The sequence below is a fragment of the Caretta caretta genome, chromosome 2, assembly GCF_965140235.1.
Source record: "Caretta caretta isolate rCarCar2 chromosome 2, rCarCar1.hap1, whole genome shotgun sequence".
Classification (NCBI taxonomy): Eukaryota; Metazoa; Chordata; order Testudines; family Cheloniidae; genus Caretta; species Caretta caretta.
Window position 1 is genome coordinate 234,645,344 of NC_134207.1, and position 25,174 is coordinate 234,670,517.

The 25,174-nt window shown below is 44.2% G+C and overlaps 2 protein-coding genes across 4 annotated transcripts in view; both read left to right on the forward strand.

The window, feature by feature from the left end:
* LOC125631351 (uncharacterized) overlaps positions 1 to 25,174 on the forward strand; it is a 156,759-nt gene that overhangs the window by 10,275 nt on the left and 121,310 nt on the right. The window lies entirely within an intron of this gene.
* OTUD1 (OTU deubiquitinase 1) lies at positions 15,873 to 18,619 on the forward strand. Its single transcript, XM_048837898.2, has one exon. It carries the CDS (start codon positions 16,148 to 16,150, stop codon positions 17,387 to 17,389), a length of 1,242 nt encoding a protein of 413 aa, XP_048693855.2. The 5' UTR covers positions 15,873 to 16,147; the 3' UTR covers positions 17,390 to 18,619.

Here is a 25,174-nt window from a genome sequence, read left to right on the forward strand (position 1 = left end):
TGTAGAACAAAAATCTTTATTATTTAGCGCTTTTATCCAAAGTGCTTTACAATAGTTAGCAATAGTACAAACAACATTTGGAAAGATCATTAATTGGTCCGCTGCGACCTTCAGCAATTTTCAAGTGGTCCACAAAAAAAGAAAAGTTTGAGAACCACTGATCTAGGATTTCCCAGGATAAAGATGGACAAGACCTTCCCTTGAAGTCATTCTCAAATATATTTCCTGAAAATATTGCAAGACAGTTCAAAGTGCTGTGTTCCCAGTTGTGTATATCACTTGAGAAGCATGCAGACTTGCACCCCTTTTTTTCCCCCTCATGCAGTAACTTTATACTTGCAAATTCTATCAAGATGCTCTAGTAATGGGATTTCATCTCTAACTGTATGTACTGATTTATTGCCTCAGTTACTTCCCTCTTTCCTCACAATCTGCAGGTATTGACCAACAATAATGCTACCTTGAAAGTACCACTTTCAGACAAACATACAGTAAGAGGGAGAGAGACTGGCTACCTTAACTTGGATAATATATTAAATGTAGCTATTTCATATATTTTTACAGTCTGTAAGGAACTTTAAACTATTTCCTGAAACAGACTATTTTCCCCCAATTTATAGGTCTTATAAAGCTTATTTACAGCCACATTTATACTTTGCTTTTAGGGAAAGTAAAATCATCATTATTAATCACTTATGTTATGGTAGTACTTAAAGGGCCCCATTCTTGAGAGAGGCCTAATTATGTTTGACACTGCACAAACACAGAAGTCCACTCATCTTTTTGTGTGCAGCTAAACAAAAAACAAAAAAACTTAGCCTGTTTGATTTATGTGTACTTGCTCACTTATCAAGAATGGGCATCTCTGAATGATGAGCTAACATCTATGTTTATCACCATTCATCAGCATTTGGCCAGGCCATGTGGAAATGAGGTCATAGTGTGGATTACATCTATGATGACTAATGCAGGCATACAGTAAACAGTATTTTTACATGACACTGTAGCAGAATTGAAGCATGTGGTAAAAAGTTCCCTTAAACATTATTCTGACATGCAACTTCTCTTGAACATTAAGATTTTTCCTTAAGATAAATTGTTGCGGTTCAAATACAAGACAGCACAGAGCTTTTAGCAAGCAAGCGAGCTGGTCTGCCAACCGACTTCTGCCTGTCAGCTTTCCACCTTCCCCTTTATTCTTTCTCTCCCCTCGCGCATTACATTCTCCAACAGATAAAAGGAATACACTGGCTTTGTTTAACATTCTTATTTACCAATTTCTATCTACCGCATTCCTTGCTCTCGGGCCTTGAGCCCAGTCCTAGGAGGCTTCCCACGGTTCATGTCATCTGGGCGAGATTCCAAGGTTCATGCCCTTGAGAAGAGCTGTGTGTGCACAGCTCCTATACAACACTCCAGGTGTGCCCTGAATGTTGCCAAGCACATGAACCTTGTATGAATCCTACAATAAATAATAAATGTTTCTGTAAATATTATGTTCAGACCTTTGTGCAATAGAAGTATTAAGTGAATTGGAAAATCATCTTTAGTTCGCTAGGGCCACAACCAGGTTTGTTCTGTTATCACCAACAGCGTACAATTCCATTCCACCCATTGCCTTATTGTAGAATACTTAACCTCATACTTATACCTCATTGACAAGAATCTTTTAAAAGTTTGGGCTAGCGGCATACACTTCCTTACTCTTCTGACAGACATGACATCGATAAAGCCAGAGAGAAGATTAACAGTGGGCTTTTTTTAAAAGGTTGGAAAAATGAAGGGTGGTGTTACAAGTGCCTAGATTTATCCTTTTCCCACCCAGAAGCAATCAGAAGAACCACCATTTAGGAGAAACTGGATATGTACTATGGATTCATTAGCATTCTGGCAGCAATACTCTTATCCTGACTTAGAGTGTTGATTTCTTTTCCTTTTAACTATATAGTATAAATATGAAGAATACTGTGGAGCAAGATATAAACATTAAGCCAAATTGTGTGATTGAGGTATAATGTTGGACAAAAATCAAAAAGAACATATATCATTGCATGCACAGAGACACAGAAGCTTGAACTTCCAGACAGAAACTCCACCTGGACTGCTCATTCAGAACTCTGGGTGTTTGAATGTGACAGCTGGCTCCTGGAGAGGAGGAGGAGTGGGAAAGATCACTCGTTGGCTCCTGAGAAGGATTGTTGGCTGGCTCCTGGGAGGAGAAAGAGCAGGATCACAGAGGGAGCTGGAGAGCTAGACTGTGGTCATGAAGGCAAGCACTGCTGGGCCCTTATAAAGATTAGGCTTTCCCTGTAGGAGTAAGCCGTAGGAAGGTTACTGAGCGTTACTGTTTTGTTTGTTATGTTTACTTGGGTTAAAAAGTTTAGTGGCTTGTCAAACCCAGAAGCTGGAGATTTAGTCAATCAGTGGGTTTTGCAGAGACCCGCAGGGCCCACAAAACAGAGTTAGGAAAAGCAGCCAAGATCATCCAATATTTACAGGCGAGAGTCCTGAGAAGATTAGAAGGGTGAAAAGGCTGAGCCAATGATGCAGTGACACCGGTGTTCAAGGTGTGTGCCCAGAAAGGGGCAGGTCATGACAGAAATTTATTGGAATCTGTCTTATCTCCCTTTAAGTTGTATCCAGAAAATGTTCCATTGAAGCAAATTTCAAACCATATTGCACCCAGTTCTCATTGCATACATCCAGTTTTTATACCCCGCAAGCAGACTGAGGCTTCTGTGGCGAATTACAGTAACAAAGCATACACCCATACTGCATGCATCTGATGAAGTGAGCTGTAGCTCACGAAAGCTTATGCTCAAATAAATTTGTTAGTCTCTAAGGTGCCACAAATACTCCTTTTCTTTTTGTGAATACAGATGAACACGGCTGCTACTCTGAAACCTGTCATTATGACAGGCACTGAATTTAGCTGTATGGAGTGGAAATCTATCAACTTCATGAAAAAACTTGTACAGATACAGACAGACATCTTCCTTTCCAAATGCAAACAGATGGACATCATACCAAAAGGACTGAAGGTAAAAAATCCATTACTATCTACATACCACACAGACTATGCTGACAAATTGTGCCACACTCTCAAAGAAACTGCGGAACCACCTGATCAACATCCTATACAGCAAATAGGGAAAGATTAAGAATGAGGTCTCAAAACTGGATACTCATAAAAAAACAACCTTCCACATAAACTTCCTCGTGGCTGGACTTTACAAAAAGTAAACACACACTTTGCTTCTCTACAAAAGAAAGAGGACACTAAACTATCTAAACTACTACATGCCACAAGGGGCCACCACAGTGGTTCCCTTAACCCACCCAGCAGTATTGTTAATCTATCCAGCTATACTCTTAGCACAGCAGAAGAATCTGTCCTATCTCTGGGCCTCTCCTTCTGCCCCTCCATCCCCACGAACATGATACAGTTCTGTGGTGACCTAGAATCCTATTCAACATCTCCAACTCAAAGAATATTTCCAACACACCTCTGAACAGACTAACCCACAGAGACCTTCCTACCAACACTACAAAAAGAAGGATTCTGGGTCTAAACAGACTGGACTTCTACATAGAGTGTTTCCGCAGACATGCACGGGCTGAAATTGTGGAAAAGCAGCATCACTTGCCCCATAACCTCAGCCGTGAAGAACACAATGCCACCCACAGCCTCAGAAACAACTCTGACATCATAATCCAAAAGGCTGACAAAGGAGGTGCTGTCGTCATCATGACTAGGTCGGAATATGAACAAGAGGCTGCTAGGCAGCTCTCCAACACCACATTTTACAAGCCATTACCCTCTGATCCCACTGAGGGTTACCAAAAGAAACTATACCGTCTGCTCAAGAAACTCCCTGAAAAAGCACAAGAATAAATCTGCACAGACACACCCCTAGAATACCCCTGCTTGGAGTTCTGCTACCCAATCTCCATAAACCTGGAAATCCTGGATGTCCCATCATCTCAGGTATTGGCACCCTGACAGCAGGATTGTCTGGCTATGTAGACTCCCTCCTCAGGCCCTATGCTACCAGCACTCCCAGCTATCTTCGAGACACCACTGACTTCCTGAGGAAATGACAATCCATCAGTGATCTTCCTGAAAACACCATCTGAGCCACTATGGATGTAGAAGCCCTCTACACCAACATTCCACACAAAGATGGACTACAAGCCATCAGGAACAGTATCCCCCATAATGTCACGGCGAACCTGGTGGCTGAACTTTGTGACTTTGTCCTCACTCATAACTATTTCACATTTGGGGACAATGTATACCTTCAAATCAGTGGCACTGCTATGGGTACCCGCATGGCCCCACAGTATGCCAACATTTTTATGGCTGACTTAGAACAACGCTTCCTCAGCTCTCGTCCCCTAACGCCCCTACTCTACTTGCGCTATATTGATGACATCTTCATCATCTGGACCCATGGAAAAGAAACCCTTGAGGAATTCCACCATGATTTCAACAATTTCCATCCCACCATCAACCTCAGCCTGGACCAGTCCACACAAGAGATCCACTTCCTGGACACTACGGTGCTAATAAGCGATGGTCACAAACACCACCCTATACAGGAAACCTACTGACTGCTATACTTATCTACATGCCTCCAGCTTTCATCCAAACCACACCACACGATCCATTATCTACAGCCACACTCTATGATACAACCGCATTTGCTCCAACCCCTCAGACAGAGACAAACACCTACAAGATCTCTATCAAGCATTCTTACAACTACAATACCCACCTGCTGAAGCGAAGAAACAGATTGACAGAGCCAGAAGAGTACCCAGAAGTTACCTACTACAGAACAGGCCCAACAAAGAAAATAACAGAACGCCACTAGCCATCACTTTCAGCCCCAACTAAAACCTCTCCAATGCATCAAGGATCTACAACCTATCCTGAAGGATGACCCATCACTCACAGATCTTGGAAGACAGGCCAGTCCTTGCTTACAGACAACCCCCCAGCCTGAAGCAAATACTCGCCAGCAACCACACAAAACACTAACCCAGGAACCTATCCTTGCAACAAAGCCCATTGCCAACTGTGTCACATATCTATTCAGGGGACACCATCATAGGCCTAATCACATCAGCCACACTATCAAAGGCTCATTCACCTGCACATCTACCAATGTGATATATGCCATCATGTGCCAGCAATGCCCCTCTGCCATGTACATTGGCCAAACTGGACAGTCTCTCCGTAAAAGAATAAATGGACACAAATCAGACGTCAAGAATTATAACATTCAAAAACCAGTTGGAGAACACTTCAATCTCTGGTCACTTGATTACAGACCTAAAAAGTAGCAATTCAACAAAAAAACTTCAAAAACAGGCACCAGTGAGAAACTGCTGAATTGGAATTAATTTGCAAACTGGACACTATTAACTTAGTCTTGAATAAAGACTGGGAGTCGATGTGTCATTACACAAAATAAAACTATTTCCCCATGTTTATTTCTCCTCCCTCCCACCCCCCACTGTTCCTCACATGTTCTTGTCAACTGCTGGAAATGGCCCACCTTGATTATCACTGCAAAAAGTTTTTTCCTCTCCTGCTGGTAATAGCTCACCTTATCCGATTACTCTCATTACAGTGTGTATGGTAACGCCTATTGTTTCATGTTCTCTGTGTATATAAAATCTCCCCACTGCATTTTCCACTGCATGCATCCAATGAAGTGAGCTGTAGCTCATGAAAGCTTACGCTCAATTCGTTAGTCTCTAAGGTGCCACAAGTACTCCTTTTCTTAGTACCAAAGCTGTTACTGAATCCTAACTCACACTGAAGTGAGGAAAGGGAGTGAAGAAGAGATGTCAACAGAAACAGCTGCATTTCCTGGATGTTTGGAATCCCAAATATGGCAAGTACAATATGGAAGATTTAGAAGTCCTCCCCACACAGTCTTTAAAACAGATAAAACCTAGAAGTATTTTAATGAGAGACTGTGATTCCCCACTGTTTGTCTCCAATTTTCAATTATTTGCCAGTTTTCCTACTTGCCAAGTCACATGATGCATTGCTTTTCTTCTGTTCATGCATAAATAATTTCTTTAGGCAGAAACTGCTGTCAAAGTCACAGCAGAAGCTGTATCCACATATTACTACTATCGATACTCTTTTTGCTCTCCCTATTATTTCTCTCTTTCTCCTACCTTTCCCTTTACAGTTGTTTCTTCCCCAGCCCCACAGATGTATGCTTCCCCACTGTGGAACCACTGAGTGGTCCTAATCAATTTAGCTCTGTTCTGCTATTGCCATTGGGGAAAGGCAAAAATTTTCCACAGACATGGAAAAAATGGGATTACCAAATTCTTATGTCCAATTTAAACCTCTGCTGGACCCTACAAGAAATTGCTACATGGTAAATGGAAATCTGCAGGAATCTATAATGTACCACATCTCTTAGCTTCAAGCATATTTACCACTCTGAAGCAGTTAGCCCCTTCCCAAGCAACTGCTGCAGTTTTCCATAGTCCTACCTTATATTCGCTAGCTGTTCCCCGCCCCCATCTGCCTTCTTCTACATATCCCATAAAGAGTGCCACTTATAAAAATTTACAGAGGAAAAAACACCACTGTCATGACATGAATATTTTTCCCACTCTGATATTGCTACTTCCCTTCTAACTTTCCCTTGTTGCCACAAAAGAGCAAGAGGCAAATATATTGTGTCCTCATCTTTAAGGACCTTGACAACTTAGCTCTCACGTTTTCTACACTTTTATGTTAGCACACCCTCTGAGCTCCATCAACATATTTTCATACTCTGTTCCATGTTACTCTTTGTGTGTGAAGCCACTATCCTCTCTTCCTACAAGTCCCTCCTTAAGACCCACTGTGATGCTGGCATGAGTGGCTCTTGACCGTGAGTGCCATCCTTAGGGCAGATAGCCAAAAACCTGGGCAGAACCTCCAGATTGGTTGTATGTTCTATGTAACGGAGCGCCAACTCACCACAGCAGCGCCTCCTGCTGTGTTTAGTTCTGTCCAGTTGTGGAGTGCCCTCTGCAGGTGGTGTCTGACCTGTTGTCTGATCTGCTGTGCTGTCTGGAACCCACGTTGCTCCCTGGCTTGCAGCATCCTCTTCTGGACACAGCCCTCCAGTTCTGCCCCACTCAGTTCTCTCCCCTTCCGGGGTATCAGCAGTCCTCAGGCTGCACCTGCGCTCATAGCCAACTGCAGCCCCAAAGTGTATCTCCTTGCCACAGGGGCAATAGTCTGTATTGGGTCATGCTCCTCCATAGCCAGGTGCAGTGTGAGGGGGATGGGGGGGAACCCAGGCCCACCCACTACTCTGGGTCCCAGCCCAGGGACCCTCTGGTGGCAGCCATGTCCTGCCCTCCTTCTCTCCCCTCTACTGCTCACACTCCCTGCGCCACTTCCCTTCAGTCCTGCACCTTCTTGGCCCTTTCCATCAGGGGCCTCTGCCTGGCAGGTATGAGGCTGGAGCTTTTCCTCTGCTCCCCTGAGCCTGGCCAGCCCTGCTCTATCCAAGGTGCTATCCCTGGGAGCCAGCCCTCCTCCCTTGCTTGTCAAGGAGAGATTCCTGTGTAGTCGGCTCTGCAGCCTTTATATAGGGCCCAGCCTGGTCCTGATTGGCTGCTTCCAAGCCTTCTCTGATTGGCCGGGTTCTGAGCAGCTACTCCAAGGGCTGCTATTAACCCTTTGTCTGCCAAAGTGGGGCAACTGCTCCCCTACATTCTATAATTAGATTTCACCAGGCATTACATAAAGTCTAAACACATTCTTATAACACTAATATCTATTTAAACTATACTAATCCACAGGTAAGATAGACTGGTTTCCAGTTATGCACTTGCCAGTGTTCAATGAGGGCCTGGGCCGTTGGCATGAGTTGGCACCTAGTCTGCCAGCATCACACCTACTTCTGCTGTGATCCATGCCTATAATAAATTGCCAGCTGATAATGGATAAACAGGTGGCCAGCTGGGATAACTGATATCATTATCTTATTTATTAATACTTTAAAAATACCCTGCAAATTATGTCCATAGTTCATCTATGCAATCATGTGTTCATGTTACTTGTGTTCTCCATTCCCTCCATCTGTTTCTTCTATCCTCTTGTTATGTTTGTCTTAATCTAAACTGTAAACTCTTTGAGGCAGGACCTGTTTCTTACTGTGTATCTGTACAATGCTCAGAACCACAGGGCCTTGATCTCATTTGGACCTTGGGATGCAACTATAATACAAATAATAAATGGAAAAAATTGATATCAAACCCATTGTTTTGGTTGTTTTAGACACCATACTTTCCTAAATGTTCTTAAACTTCAGAAACAACTCAGCAAAATTTCTTAGCAGTAGTAAATATAGAGCATACAACTGTCAGAAAAACATTGGCAGATATAACCAGTAAGTTTGTTACGAATTAAATTCTGTCAAGCGGCAGTGTGTATTTCTCCTCTGTAGGAAGGTCTTGAATTTCTTTATATACTCTTCTATGGAATTTTAACTTGTAGTCCCAGGTATGCTGGTTCAACATATTAAGCAGTAATAAATTAAATACTGTGTTTCACAACTGTTGGCATTATCCAGCTAAATCTAAATAGTCTGTCAAATATTCCAAGCATAAATAGCCTTTTATGAAGAATTTTAAGGTAAATAGAAGAACAACAAGTTGGGGCAATACTTGTTCAGATGATCATTTAAACTATTATCTAAGCTCTTTCCCCTCCTTCCTTTCTTCACTTGTCAGTGTTCCAGCTGGCATATTTAATGTGTTGTTTATGTGTCAGTTATATATCCAGTACTTGTTAAAGTTAAAAGTGGCTCATACTCCAGCATCCAGTTTAGCATCAGTGAATGCCAGTGTTGTTCCACAATTGTCTGTATGACTCTGGTTAGCCTTCTGTACTATCTGAAAACTTCCTGGAATGTGCAGGGTAATCACTGATAACAATTATGTCAGTGGAAACTTTAGCTGTGGGAGATGTTTTCTTTTTATTACCACAAACATATCTTTAAGGTATGCTCTACAATAACAAATGGCCATGTGCTCCACTGTGCTGAATGGTGCAGAGGAGAGTGCACTCACGTAAATCCATGGAAAATGGGTGAAGAGAGTTGCTAGGAAGGGAAAAATAGCTGGTTTAACAGTATATCCTGCTCACTCTGTACAACTCTCTAGCCCTTCTGTGGCCACAACATGCATGCTGAGCTCTACATGAATGGGGGATGAGAGAGAGTGCATGGAAAACCTGATTTGGGAAGATTTAGGGAATAGTCAATCCATATGTCCTGGTCTCTCCAGAGCCAATAAGTTACACTGAAAAATAAAACATAGCCTACTCTGTTCCAGGAATTAATAATTCTCAATAATCTACAGCTTGTAATCACCATAGAGAATGCATGTCTGCTGCTAGCGCAGGCCCCAGTCAAAGGCATAATTATGTGGCCATTGCTTTGTGGGTGGTATGAATGGGGGGAACACACTCTTCCTAAGAATCTGTTTTTCACAAGATTTGGCAGTCACACCACCTGGCAATCCCACTCTACCATTTGTTCTTCCTTTAGCAGGGGAGGATATAGTAAAACACAGACTTAGGCCAACGTTTTCAAACATGGGTGCCTAAAGATAGGCACCTAAATAAGTGGTCTGATTTTTCGGAGATGCTGAGCTCCCATAACTCCAATTGTGAGTACTGAAAACTAAGGGTAGGAGCCAGGATTTCACCCCAGGTCACTTATTGTAGCTGACTAACTGTAGGCACCTGTGTTTGGAAAATGTTGATCTTACTAAATTGTCAGCATTTAAATAATAATAACAAAGGTGACATATTTCAAGATGAAACCCCTCCTTCCATTTATTTTATGTAGGAAGAAGAAAATATTGGTACAATATACTAATGCAAAGAGATTGGTAAAAATTCTTTGGTCAGATCACAGTTGCATAACAAATAGATCTACTGTATATTGTGTGTTCTAATTTTGTTAGCGTGTTTACTATGTATATTTTAAAAATAAAAACTACTGTACTGGTAGTAAATTTATAGCATATTATAGAGCTATTAGATGAGGAAAGAGCAAGGGAACAGTAATTTTGCTAACATTACCAACAACTGTTTTAACATTTGTCAAATATATTAAAATGCTCCCTGGCATTTTTATGTTTTGATGATGAATTACATACCTTTTTTCCAGAATGTGTTGTACTCTTATTTATTTAGCTATATGCAAATTGCTGAGTTCTGGGCATAATAATACTTATATTACATAAATACATAATACTAAAATTCACAACACCTGTACATACATAACACACATCTGCCCCTTCATCTCAAATGGCAAACCCCCAAATTTACACCTCATATAGTAACAATCATAAATTAATAATAAGTCTACCATACATCAGCACACCACCTTTCCAAACAATTGGTTGGTTGGGGGACAGAATGGTCTGCTGGCCCCTCTGCCAGCAGGCTGGAGGTTCTCTACAAACTCACACCATCATTCCTGACTGGTCATTAGAATACAACAAATTGATTGACTGTGTCTTTTTTCTGTCCTCAGGACTGAGCTGCCTTTCTCTGTCTAACTCAACCAAACAATTTTTCTCCAGCTGTTCATACTTCATTTTCTCCTATCTCTGTCTTCATTATTCCTTTTCCCAAAAAGAGTCTTGAGACTTTTTTCTCTGTCCTTTTCCTTCTACAGTTCTTGCTTTTACTGCTGTTGGCACTTATGCAATCCGCACTGTTACAGATCACATATATGCTACCACTCTATATGTCACAGTTCAGGGCAACTTCACCTGTGTAACTGCACCAGCCCCCAGTGGTTCAACAAAGGCACATATTGTCAGCTTCCGTCTCCCCAAACTGTTGCCTTTCTGGGTAGAGACCTGTACCTCTCTCCCTTTTGACCAGGTTATTTCCAGACTGTCCAGTTTCCTGCCTTCATTGTGTCATTCTCCGTACAGATTGTTGCCCATGGATGCCTGCTTGCTTTCTCTTTAGAGATGGTTAACAGGTGTAATTGCTATACTTATAAGGTACCACACAGCACTTGCTGTGCAAGTCTACTTTATTCTTAAGATAAAAAGCATTACAGAGAGATATATTAAAAACAAAAAAAGAATCTACACACATGCTAATAAGCTTGCCAGAGTTCACCCAAACATGGATTCTGGCAGGAGCGATCCTTCAGCCCCTCATCCAAGATGATTCCTTATTGTTACAAGTTCATCAGAGTTTAAAATCAGGCTATTTAGACAAATTCCCTTTGTCTGTTGGTCTGCGGATAATCCGGTTTCAGCTAGTATATGCACACTTTTCCAAAGAGGTGGCTTCTCTGGAGATGTTACAACTTGATTGAAATTGCCTAATCATCCCTTGCTTTTCTCCCATTTTACCTTTCCCATGGATCTACATACAATCAGAAGCGGATTAAGACTTTTTGGGCACAAAAAATATTTAGGCTTCCCCCACACATCCCTGCCATGGGGCTCCGCCCCCTGCTCCTCCCCTTCCACCCAAGGCCCTACCTCCTGGCCTGGCTGGAAGCTGGTAAAAGCTAACCAGGGAGCCCTGGCCACCATGGGGAGCCCTGGACTCTCTTCCTTCTCTGAGCAGTGTGCCCTGGGTAGGCAGGGACACAGGCTGAGGCCTGCTTTTGTGCATCCCAGCCCCCCGCCCAGGGTAGGTGGAGGATCTGCGGCTCCCCACAGCTACCCGGGCTCCCTGGACAGCTCTTACTACAGCCTAGGGTGACTATACATCCCATTTTAGCTGGGACAGTCCCTTTTCTAAGCCCTGACCCAGACATCTTTGGCAAAACTGGCCATTTGTCCTATTTGCTAATGCCCAGTTTTGCCAAAAAGGGTCTCGGGGTGGGGGGAAGGATGAGCGGCAGGGCAAGCAGGGGGGCAGAGGGGCTCTGGCCAGCTCTGCGGAGGGGGAGGGGGGAGAGGCTCGTGCAAGCTGTGTGCAGGGGGAGGGGGGCAGAGGGGCTCAGGACAGCTCTGTGTGGGGGGAGCGGGAGGCCACAGGAGCTCAGCCCAGCTCTGTGTGGGAGGATGGGGGGTGCATAGGGGCTCAGGCCAGCTCTGTGCAGGGGGGAGTGAGGAAACGAGTAAGAAGTGATGAAGAAACTCTGAGATGCTTCATACTAATGGAAATGTAGCTATTTATTGCCCTCTGACTGGGAAAATTCTTAATATGTAATCATTAATTTGTCCAGGTCTAAAGAGTCTTAGCTGCTGGTCTCACTAACTATATTTGAAGGGAAGTTCAGAACATTCTGAAATACAAAAGTCATTCTCTAACTTTCAGAGAAGCTGTAATACTCTATGCCCTTGTGGTAGGTTGCTAGCAATGCTCCTGGCTTACTGTGACATCACCATTCATTCTAAAAGTATCAACTTTCTGGGCATGCCAGGTCAAGCAAATCATTTGGACATTAACTAGTGCCTAGTATTCCTTTTATATTTTAAATTCTGAAGTGGTAACTGTGGGAACATATTGGCCTTGTAATTTTTCACTGTAAAAGGTCCCCAGTACTACAGTGAATTCCCCAAACTTGTTGACACGTTAATGTTCTCCAAAATTAAAGATTCTGTGATAAATGGTGACAAGTTTCGGGACAACTGTCTCTCTTAAATACCTAATATTTTTAAAGCATCACAACTTTTAACAATTTTTTTCAGCCTCTCCTCTTATCTTTGTACAAAGTCAGCTAGGAAATGCTGAGTCTAGTGTCAAAGTGTATCCTTTCTTGAAATACCTAATGAAATGCTATGTTGTACTATTCCAGTAGCTATGACCTCAGCTGCAGAGCATGGGAATAAAGGAAACGGTTCCCTGAAACTAAGCCAATTGATAACTAAAGAAAAAGTTGCTGTTTTTGATGAAGTAGTGATAAATTAACTCCGCTAGCTGAATCTTCTTTAATTTTTAGAGTATAAGAAAGCTAAAAGAGGAAAAAGAGGTCACTAGTACGATTTAAATCTTAGTGTTTTAAAGTTTTTAGGGGTTTGTCCCAATCAGATTATTGAAACTCTTCAGGAGGCATTTGATTTGTGGGATGAATTCTGGAGAAAATTTTAGAAATTTATAACAAAGTTATGAAGTATCTGTTCAAGGTAACTGGTGTATACCAGTTCCCAATTTTTATTCAGCAACTGATAAGACTAAATGTTGGTGAAAAAATTGGATCTTAGAGTAAGTAGGTGATACTTGGCAATGTGTCTGTCAGAGCATAATCAGTGGAGTGTACAGACACTGTGTCACTGTATGTGGATGGAGAGGTAGGTATGTGTTTTATAATGCCTAGGCTGAAGTAAATTGGGGCAACTTGATACCAAGACATTACGGGCATAGATAAAGCACCACAAATCATTTTGGGGACCTAAGTTTTCAGATCACATTGTTTCCACTCCTATTATTTGATGACTTCTAGTTTCGTCTTGTAGGGGTCCTCTTTGGAGACAAAGCAGTATGTGTATAGGGAGACGTATAGAACTAATAGTTGGATTTATAACAGCATATACAGATTAACATGTGGAAATCCAATTTTGTGTGTGTATTTTCTACTTAGATTTACCAGAGGGAACTAAAAATGGGTTATACACAGAAGTCTGTCGAAGTTGATGTGTTTGAACTACAGGATTGGGCCTCTGGCGGGATTAAGGGGAAAAAACAAGGGAGGCCAGAAAAAGAAAAAACAGAAAATTATGTTTAAAATAAGGGAATAATTAAAACCGTTTTTAAAGTGGTAATAACATGTTGATCAAAGATGGAGTTTGGAATCTGAGAGACAGAGCAGTACATAATGAAGATGTTTTTTACATATAGAAGTTATGCAGGTACAGGTAAATCAGTACAATTATTGAGTATGTTTACAGTGTTGTGCTTGCACTCCTGCAACCCTGGGCAGTGAAGTGCAGAAAGGTTACTTGACAGGTCAATTCATGGAGCAATGTGGGATACTAGCAGAAAACTACTTGCACTGTCACAGAGCTGCCCTTTTTATTTATTTTATCTTATTTTAAGCATAGCAAATATATGGATTTAACTATGAAAATCTATTGATGGGAGACAGATGTGTGGATGCACGCCTGCTCCCACTGAAATAAGCAGCTATATCACAGTATAATTGTTGTGTGTAGATCAGGTCTAGGTAAAGACACTGACTGAGGCAATGAATGGAGGAATTGAGTTAGAGCTGGAGGTAATGAGGAAGTTATAGAAAGGAAACAAAAGTCAGAGGAATCATGGAACTTGAAATCACCCATGGCAACATTAATGGAATGGAATAAATGGAAGAGTGAGAGCCAGGCAACTGCCAAGAGGAGCCAAAAGGACAATAGATGACAGCCACACACTGGGAACAGGGAGAGAAGAGAGAGATTAAAGCCTTATCTAAACACATTTGTTAAACCAGGACCAACACCTGTGTGGGCTAAAGTTGCCACCTGTCTGGGTTTTACTTGGACAGTCCGTTTTTTGGCTTCTATGTCCAGGTGCCATTTAGGGGTGCCAGGTGCCCGGTTTTTGACCAGAAAGTCCAGTTGAAAAGGGGACCTAGCTACCCTAAACAATGGCATCCAAACCAAAAGTCTGGTTACTGCAGGGCCAGAAGAGGCGCCAGGTCAATAACCTGTGTCAGCCCCTGCTCAGCTGGGGCTATCTCCTACCTGCAGGCAGGCTCCTGGAGAGGATCCAGCGAGCAACAGGAGTAGGCAGGGAAAGGCGTGAGTGACAAGGATGGACCTTGGGGGAAGGGAATGGAGCCTCCTGGAGGGGGTGGAGCCTCTGGGAGGAGGCAGAGCCGAGGGTGGGGTCTTAGGGGCCTAGAAAGGTGGCAACCTTAGTGTGGGCACTCTTATTTCAGGTGGAGAGTGTGGTTTATTTTGGTTTAGCTTAAATAAATCCTTAACATATTTAAAATAAACTGAAATATGCCTGGTTTAAACTGAAATTGTCCACACAGTCTCTTGCACCAGTTTAACGGTATGAGTTTAAAATAACAGTAGGGAGGAGCTAGAAATAGGAGACAGGTCCACAAAAAAGAAGGCAGAAAGGGCAAGTCTAAGGGATAGAGACAGGTTTTTCTTAGAACAGGGAGGTAAAGGGACATGACAGAGGTTTTGGATCAAGGTCAGCTTCTAAGATCTGAAAGGGGAGCTGCAGAGTAGCAGTGGAGATGGGAGAACAGGAAATGGGGAAAGAGGTGCCTATTTTGGCCACGCCTACTTTCCACCCCCCTCTTCCCTTTTTCAAATGTCACTGTGCTTAGCTTTCTCCCCAGATAGATTAACAAACCTGAACTCCATTGATATTTGTGTAGGGTCTTCACCACTCCAACAAGGGCCAAATTATATGCTAGGATTTGAAGAGCCCAGGGGCACATGCGCTCCACCCAAGGCATGGGTGAAAACTTAGGAAAAAATATTCCTTGTCTGCCTTTTCTCCTCGTTCCGTGTGTTTCCCTGAAGCTAGAGAGGCGCTGTCACTTCCAAACCATGCCATTTTGCCGGAATCAGGGGCTTGTTTTTACCACTAACGGGGGAGGAGGGGAATGTACTTTTGACACAGCACACGTGGTGGTTGGCGGTCACTGCTCGCAGGGCGGTGGGGCCCGGCCGAGCCTGGGACTCCTGTGGTGAGACACACACACGCGCACGCACGCACGCGCGCGCGCCCTGGAAAGCCTCCCCCACTGCCAATGCGCAGCCCTGGAGCAGCAGCCGGGCACCCTCACGGCTCCGGGGGGAGGGGGCAAACCTTCCTTTCCGCGGCGGCGGGGCGGCGCTCGGTGACGTCACAGAGGGGACGCCACCAGGCCCCGCCCTCCACATTCCAACGTGCCGGGGGAGTGAGGTAAACAAGGCCCCGCAGCCCCGCCCGGCGCGGCCCAGCAGCTTCCAGAAGGGCCGCGCGCCGGGTAGCGAGGCGGGTCCGCCCACAGCAGTGGCGCAGCAGGAATTGCCGCCCTCCCGCCGCAGTGCGGGAGGGGTGATGCCCCTGTTTATTTTTGCCCGGGCGGCTCATCCTCTCCGGCTGCCCGACCGCGGCCGCTCCCCGCCCTGGCCCCGGCCCCGGCCCCGCCTATAAAAGGCCGCCTGCGGGGGGCTGAGGATGCAGCTTTACAGCTCCGTGATCACCCACTACCCGGCAGCGGGGGGAACGGCGGCAGGCGGGGCGGGCGTTTTCAAAGTCTCCCTGCCGGCCGTGCCCCCCTCTCCGGACGCAGCGGGCCAAAGCCCGGCCGCCGAGAGCCCCGCTAAGGAGAGTCTGGTGCCTGGAGGCAGCGGAGCCGCCATGACTGCCTTCTCCTCCTGCCTAGAGCTGATGCCCGGCGGGCCCGCGGCGGGCCCGGGCGGCAGGCAGGCGGCGGCCCCGCAGTACAGCTCTAGCGCGCAGATCACCGTGAGCCGCAGGAGGCCGCTGGAGAGGATCGTGCCCATCCGCATCGTGCAGCGCCCCGAGCCCCCCGTCGAGCTGGCCCCGGCCTCTCCGCAGAGCCGAGCCTGGCTCGAGGGTATCCTGGAGAGCATGAGACAGGCCGGCGGGGAGGCGGAGGCCGCCGCAGCCCCGCACCGCCCGGAGGAGCCCAGCAACCACAGCCTCCGCCTCAGCGAGCACTGCCAGGCTCTGCAGGCGGCGGCCAGCGTCCAGCCCGGCCCGGCCGCCACCTGCGGCGGCGAGGAGAGCAGCGGCCAGGCCCTGCCCCTGCCCTGCTCCCCGCTAGCGGAGGAGGAGGGCCCCAGCCCGAGGAGGACGCCGGAGCGGAGTGAGAAGCTGGCTCTGTACCTGGCCGAGGTGGAGAAGCAGGACAAATACCTGCGGCACAAGGGCCGATTCCGCTTCCACATCATCCCTGATGGAAACTGCTTGTACCGCGCCGTCTGCAAGGCGGTGTACGGGGACCAGCGGCTGCACAGCGAGCTCCGCGAGCAGACTGTGCACTACATCGCGGACCACCTGCACCATTTCAGCCCCATCATCGAGGGCGATGTGGGCGAGTTTCTCATCGGCGCCGCCCAGGACGGCGCCTGGGCCGGCTACCCTGAGCTCTTGGCCATGGGGCAGATGCTGAACGTAAACATTCATCTCACCACGGGCGGCAGGCCAGAGAGCCCCACCGTCTCCACCATGGCCCACTACCTGGGCCCTGAGGACCCGGCCCGGCCCAGCATCTGGCTGAGCTGGCTCAGCAACGGGCACTACGACGCTGTGCTGGACTGTGTGTGTCCCAACCCGGAGTACGAGGCCTGGTGCAGGCAGACTCAGGTGCAGCGGAGGCGGGACGAAGAGCTTGCCAAATCCATGGCCATGTCACTGTCTAAGATGTACATCGAACAGAACACCTGCTCCTGAGACTGCCTAGTTTAGGGGCTCAGAGCCCTACTCCAGGTCAAGAGAGACAGTTTGCATCGGCCATGGTGATGATGCCTTAATCCTTCATAAAGCGGCGGTGCCGGAGACTGAGGAGCCTCCCTACAATATTAAACTGGGGTGGGGGGAGCGAGAAATCCAAACTTGTATTTGTAATATTCTCTTGCATAAAGTTAGCCCTGGATTGTTTGGAAGCGGTTTCTCCATGTATATTTGTGGGGTTTTTTTTTCCAGTTCTCTATTTTCTAGAAGAATGTATTTTTTGCACATTATTTTTTTAAACTGTTACCTCCATCTCCTACATCTCATGTTGGCATCTGGTTTTCAGCTGTGCAGCCAAAAAAGTTTGTAAGAGGTTTATTTTGTAAATAAGGTTTATGATATAACAGTTGTCTTTGTGTTTTGCTGTGATTTGACCCATACAACTTAAGCAACCTAATGAAATTGGTGTCGGCCAGTTTGAGTAGTAGCTGTACCGACTTCACTTGATCGATGGAAAGTAAATAAACTTTAGCTTAAACCATGGTTTGCATAAAAGTTCAGAAAACTTTTTAAATAGCTACTTCAAAAAGTTTTTGATTGCCTCAAGCACAGAACAAGTCTTATAAGCCAGTTGGAATGTAGCTATTCATGAATGGTACAGGGAGCAATTGTGACTCTTCTGTATTTAATTACTGCTTAGAGTAAATTGGCCTCTGGTTGCTTGGGTGACTCAACCGTTGTTCCATTTATTTTTATTCAATTGTAATAATAGAAATTTAATATAGAATGTTGTGATAAGATAATAGTTTGTAGCTTTGGCAAGAATTGGCTGTATCTCAGTATTTGGGTTTCTGAGGGTTTTTTGTTAAATGCCTTTTCTTTGCCCCTTGGCACTTGCATTGGATCAGCAGGCTGTTATCACAACATTTTACTCCTTTTGATGGTTTTTTTTTTCTTCTAATCAAGAATATAATGCACTGTCCTATGTTATGTAAAAAGTATTTAAACCGAGACTTGTATGGTTTGCTGGGTCAAACATTAAATGTTTCCAACCTGAGAGCTATCTTCTTTAATCTCCTGTTAACTTTAATTTGTTAGACATATTTATTAAGTAATGCAGTTTGTACTTTTTTATTTTGTAATATTTTGTGATTTTTTTTGAATTACTACTGTACTTGTATAATAGGAATATTGTTAGCTAAAATTGAATGAATAAAGTGTATAATTTTATTTGGTTTTTCTTTACATTCTTGTTAAGAGTTGCATAGTGCTGTTTGTTTATGTCTACAGAGGAATATTTTGTCTCCTGCACAGTCACATGTGGTGGGAGGGAACAAAAAATGACTACAAAGATTCTGGTTTGGGGAGGGGAATATAAAAATACTGTATCTGCAGGTTTAATAAAACTTGGTTTTTGCATAAATAGCTTAAGCTTTACAAACTTAAGTAATTGAGGTATGCTACAATATATCTTATTAGCCAGATTTTTTGTATGCTATGCTGATAGTTCAGTGCTTAGCCAATAATGCTAGAAGACCATTCTTAGGCAGACACTTGTCTTTTGATATGCAACACAGTTACTAAGACTAGAATTGAGATATGAAATGGTTCAAGTCAGAACAACAGCTGCAGGATCAGTAGCAAGTAACATTGTGTATGTCTACACTGCAATAAAACACCATCTGCAGTTGGTCCGGGTCAGCTGACTTGGGCTCATAGGGCTATAAAATTGCAGTGTAGACCTTTTGGGTTCTGGAACTCTCCTCTTAACAGCAACTCAGAACCTGGGCTCTGGCCTAAGCCTGAACGGCTACACTACAGTTTTATAGCCTGAGCTCTGTGGAGCCGGAGTCAGCTGAGCCAGGCTAGCCACAGGTGTTTTATTGCAGTGTAGACCATACCCACTGGGTTCTTATTCTCTACTCTACAATTCCATGGCGCTTGTCTTTTACAACTGTGACACTATAGACTAACTTCCTTCTGTCTTTAGTCAGCTGATGAACAAAGATTAGAATTCTACCAGTTGATGCCAGTCCTCTTGTGTTTGATCATAGACTTTAATGAATCTCCTGCAAGGAAATAAAATTCTGAGCTAAGTAAGCTCAAGGCAAAAATGTATGCACACATTATATTTAAAAGAAACAATAAAACATTAAACTGTAAGAATGATTACTAGGAACAACTAGATAAGATGGTAGACTTTAAGAATGCAGACTAACACGGCTGCTACTCTGAAATATTGAGTAGTTCATTACCAGTATCTAAATGATTTTTTAAAATTATGATAAACAGCAGCTGATGGTCACACAAAGAATGATCAGCTATTGGTGTATAGTGAGTTAGAGTGCAATATACTGAATAACATATCTAACAAAGCTACTGGAAGCATTCCATGCCTAAACAATTTATAAAATCCTCAGTTTCCTTTTAGGGCCTTTAAAATCCAGAAGTTGTCAGTTTCAGCTCTGCTGTGATATAGCAATTGCAGCTAACTTGGAAGTCTCTAAAGGAGTAGAGGGGTACGTAAGCTAATAAAGGGGAACTTACTGTGTATTGTGCATTTTTGGAATAATTTCTATTAAAATACAAATTGTATACCACTCAATTTGTGGTATACTAACTGAACAGTACATTATTGATTCCCCTAGGGACCAGTTCCAACCATTCCTTACTGCTGTAGTTCTGATGTCACAACAGAGTGCATGCTGGAGTGTCTAATTTTAGGAGATGTGAAGTTGGGGAGGTTCACTTTCAGACTTGGCTATTTTAAAAACTAGTTTGCAATGACATTTTGCATATATTGCTGAGGTAAACTGAACTTTGATGTTTATATTTGCAATTCATATTAAGTGTGCATCTACTATAAAAGAGGTATTTGAGTTGACTGTGAAGACTGAACCCCCACAAATTAGAGACAAAAACATTTTTACCTCCAGTGTTTCAAATTCAACCTGGACAGTGAGACCTCTACGCTTGGAGTTCTTTGCCACTGTAGCTCTGCCAGTATCCTGCACCAGCAAAGTGCTTCTGGGGACAAAAAAGTGCAGTTTTGCTGATACAGTAGAATCTCAGTTACGGAGGCCTCAGGAATGGAGGTTGTCTGTAACTCTTAAATGTTTGGTTTCAGAGTACCAGCAGGAGAGTGGGTTTGTGTGTGTGTGTTGGGGGGGGGGGGAGGTGAGAGAACCTGGATTTGTGCTGGAAATGGCCCAACTTGATTATCATACACACTGTAAGGAGAGTGATCACTTTAGATAAGCTATTACCAGCAGGAGAGTGGGGTGGGGGGAGGTAGTTTTTCATGTTTTGTGTGTATAAAAAGATCTTCTACACTTTCCACAGTATGCATCCGATGAAGTGAGCTGTAGCTCACGAAAGCTTATGCTCAAATAAATTGGTTAGTCTCTAAGGTGCCACAAGTACTCCTTTTTTCTTAAACGTTTGTAAATCTGAACAAAGTGCAATTCAGGCTCCAGATCCAGCAGCTGATGCTCCAGGCCAGGTTTCAGCAGCTGAGCTCACTACTCAATGCCTACATGAGGCTGGCAGCCCCAGCAACTTGCTGTCAGTGGCTGCTCCTGCATGGGGGCCGGGACGGGGAAGAGGCAGCCCAGAGGTACCTATCTTTAAGATGTAATACAGGCACAGTACAGTATTTGGGTTTTTTTGGTTTTGGTGTCTGCTTCTGCCTTATTGGTTACTTCAGGTTTCACTTGCGGTCAGTCCGTAACTCTGGTGTTCATATCTGTGAGGTTCTGTTGTATAGCTATATCTACACTAGGGGCTTTTACCACCTCATTATGTCAGTCAGGGATCACACCCCTGACAGACACAAGTGTATAATGTTAAAGCTGTCCTGAGTCAACTAATTATCATTCTCATTTCCCTCTCCCACCTTTATGTAACATCCCTAGTAATTTAGGGAGGACAAATGCCTTCGATCGCACCTGTGTTTTTCTGTTGTCTTCAGTTATACCTTCAGTTAACTATTAGTGCAACCCAGTTAATCTGCAGTTAATCCATACTACAGTCTGCATCTCCTGTCTGGAAGTGTGCATGCCACTTGCACCCACAAGCATGACCAGGGAGAGCTGCTGGTGAGCCTCATGCCCATCCCAGTTGACCGGCTGGGGGCATACAGTCATGCTAAAGTTGTTGCCTGGGCCTGGCGCTGGCTCCTGCGACCAGCGGCCCAAAATGCTGCTGCTTTCGCTGCTGTAGTTCCTGGTAGAGCCCTGCAGCTCCACCCATATCCGCTTTAAATCCATGCATATACATTTTGTATCCACGCAGAGCTCCAGCAGTATATTATTTCTTGTTTGTACTTTTCTGTGCCCTGAGCATGTTTAACAATTACAAGTGTTTGTGATTAGTATGTTGGTAATGAGAGCACAAAAGGAGGCATTGGATCAACTTTGGCATTGGGGATCACCAGTGAGTGGCATTTTTAATAGCTACCGAAGTGATTAGTGAGCAAAAGGTGTGTGGGTGTTAGAATATTTAAAAGGACAACAGTTTTGTCAGATGTAATGTAGTCAGAATATTGTATCTCCAAAATATCTTTGAGATGGGACTTAAGTTGTGAACAATTAAAAGAAGAGAAACTTCTCAGTTCCGGCATTTTAGTAATACTTTAATGTGTTTCATAAAATGTAGAGTATATATGTAGTACATGAATGAAAGAGCATAAAAGTGGCTTTTCAGGACCTGGTTCACTTCTAATTTGTAGTCTGTTTTTAAAATAAGCATAGCATATCTGCTGAAAGAAGACCGTATTTACATCACATAGTATACACTGCAAATTCTATGATTCACTACTCCTGGGGAAATTTTGTGCTACTGTAGCACAGCAGAAAAATGCCCCCCACACCCCAGATTTTCTTTGCTTCCTGCAGAAAATGGTTTCTGTGGGGAAGCTGCACCAGCACCCAATCACCCCTCCCTGGCAGCTCAGACCCCTCTGTTTGGTGGGGAGGAGAGGTAAATTACTGGGGGGAGGTGGGTCTCGGCATTAGTCCCAGCTGGCAGGGGGAAGAGAACAGAGACAGAGTTCCCCCTTCCCTGCATGGAACAGCTGGGGCTGGGTCAGATCAAGCCCCAGAAATTTCCCCTGGCTGCAGGAAACTGCATTTTGCAGGGAGCCGAGGGTGAGACTCAGTGGGGGTTGGGCAGACACGAGGAGCCGCTTCCTGTACAGTGATCCCTCCCCCACCTGTGCACCCAGAACCCCCTCCACCCAGCCCCCTCCGCATCAGGAGCCACCTGCACCCAGACCTCCCCCCTCCCCCACCACCAAGCCACCCAAACCCTCACCCCCTGCATCAGGAGCCCCCCGTACCTGGACCCCCACCCCATTGAGCCCCAACCAGCTGTACCCTGACCCCCCCCAAGCCCTTCTCCTCCACCTCACTGAGCTCTCACCACCTTCACCTGGACTCCCCTGCAGAGTCCCATTCCCCCTGCACCCAGAACCCCTCACTGAGCTCCTTTACATCCAGATTCCCCACTGCACCCAAACCCCCTGCAAGCTGCCTGCACCCAGAGTGTGCCACACAGAACCCTGGTACTCTTGAGGGAATTCTGCACCAAACAATTTAACATTCTGCAAAGTTCTGCATATTTTATTTGTCAAAAATAACACAATATAATCACACCATTTTCAGTTATTTGCTGACAAGTATTTTGAAATAAATTACCAAAATAATTGAAAATGGTGTGATTATATTGTGTTATTTTGACAAATAAAATATGCAGAATTTTAAATTATGTGCAGATTTTTTAATTTTTTGGTGCAGAATTCACTCAGGATTATATGATGTACAGCTATGCCAGCTTCCTTATCTTGCATCATCAGTAGGGCTTTGGACCTAAACCTTCAATGTTGCCATATAGCAGGGGTTCTCACACTAGGGGTCGGGACACCTCGGGGGGGTCGCGAGGTTATTACATGGGGCATCACAAGCTGTCAGCTTCCACCACAAACCCTGCTTTGCCTCCAGCATCTATAATGATGTTAAATATATGAAAAAGTGTTTTTAATTTACAAGGGTGGGGGGGGTCACACTCAGAGGTTTGCTATGTGAAAGGGGTTACTAGTACAAAAGTTTGAGAACCACAGCCGTACAGCATGAGCTACATTAGTTGGGAACAAGAGAAGGCTGTTATGCCAGAGTTGGGGATGGGCAACTGGGGCTATATGCTGGATCTGGGGGTGGGAAGTGCAGCTCTCTCTCTCCCACCCATTCCTGGAGGTAAGGGCACTTCTGCATCATGTGGTGATGGGGACATCATGTGCTGCGGCTAAGGCTACTTTGGTGTGGTGTAGGCCCAGCTCATTAAACTGTTTGTGTTCAGTTGTTATTTTAGCATGCTGTCAACTTTCCTGATTAACGCATTTGACAGAAGGGAAATGGTGAATTAACACTTATCTCTCACCAAAAACTTCATATGTGGTGGCGGTGCTTCACTTGAATCAGTTTTGGCTTCTTTGTTTTTCACTTGAGGTTTGTTTTTTCTTCTTTTGCATGAATGAGCCAACCATCCATTGTAATAAGAGCAAAAGCAAAACCGCGATTGTGGCGTACGCTTATAATTAAATGTGCACACTGCATTGTAGCAAACAGATTAATGTACAGATGGCAACGACTTTGTATAATGCTGTGCAATCTTAGAAATCTGTCAAAATGCACAGCGCCAGCTGAGGACCTGGTATGTCTGGAGGAATCCACTTTGCTGGTTATTTATTGCTGTGGGTAAAATGTGCACGGTAAGTTTTTTTCCCTAAAGCTTCTCACACCCTGCCCCCGCCCCCAAACATTCTGTTCCTCCCAGTTTGAGAACCTCTGCTCTAGACCATGGAGCCCACCCTGCTGACTATCAAAGGCATCTTGCAAAGACTGGTAGTGTGAGAGCTGCTTGAAAAAAGTGTGAGGTAACCTAGATACAGGGTTGCTATAAGCTCCTTGTGTAACTTTGAAAAGGTCATTAATTATGAGTACTGGTGGTGTGTTGCTTAAGAAACAGTCAGTTAGGCACAGGTGAGTTGCTTTAGGAACTAAAGCTAACGCAAGTCCAGTGCCGCACAGTGTGCAAGCTTACTCTCTGTGGAAAATATTTCAATACCTTTTCACTCTTATTTTTCTTGTACCTTGAATTTAACACTTCTGACCCGTAATTGCAGAATAGACTCTCTCTCATGACTTACAATAGAGACAGAGTGTATATGATATCTGGGAGAGGGGAGGAGTGTGTGTGCATATATGCATGTATTCCTGAAGATGGATTTTTGTAACAAAATGACCTGTACTTTAATATTGGCTAGCAATAATTTAGGGTGGGATTTTAAAAACTCTGATTTGGGAGCACAAATCCCATTGAAAATACCCTGCTCTAGTGCATAGCTTACCCAGCAGGTTGTGGCAACACAGGGCACAGTAAAGACAAATGTTGAAACAGTTAATTTTTTCCACTTTACTTTTAGGGTAGGAGAAATGTTGTTTACATCAAATTATGTGATGTGCCTGCTTCACTCAATAAAAATAATGTACATGGATTAGATTAAAAAAGTACTATTGTAATTTATGGCTGCTCTAATAAATTAGGAGATTTGAAATGTTTTAAACTTTTCTTCATTTAATGCTTTTAACTTAGGACTACCAGCCAACTTCATCCAAATACGTCATTACTGGCAGCATCTTCTTTCTACATACACAAAGGGTCAGATACTATTCTTGGGCAGGTTTGTTCTTTTTTGCTGCATGTACTTCTCTTCATTTTTCAGCTTTA

Coding starts and splice junctions, on each gene's coding strand:
- OTUD1 (XM_048837898.2), top strand. CDS start 16,148: ATGCAGCTTTACAGCTCCGTGATCACCCACTACCCGGCAGCGGGGGGA.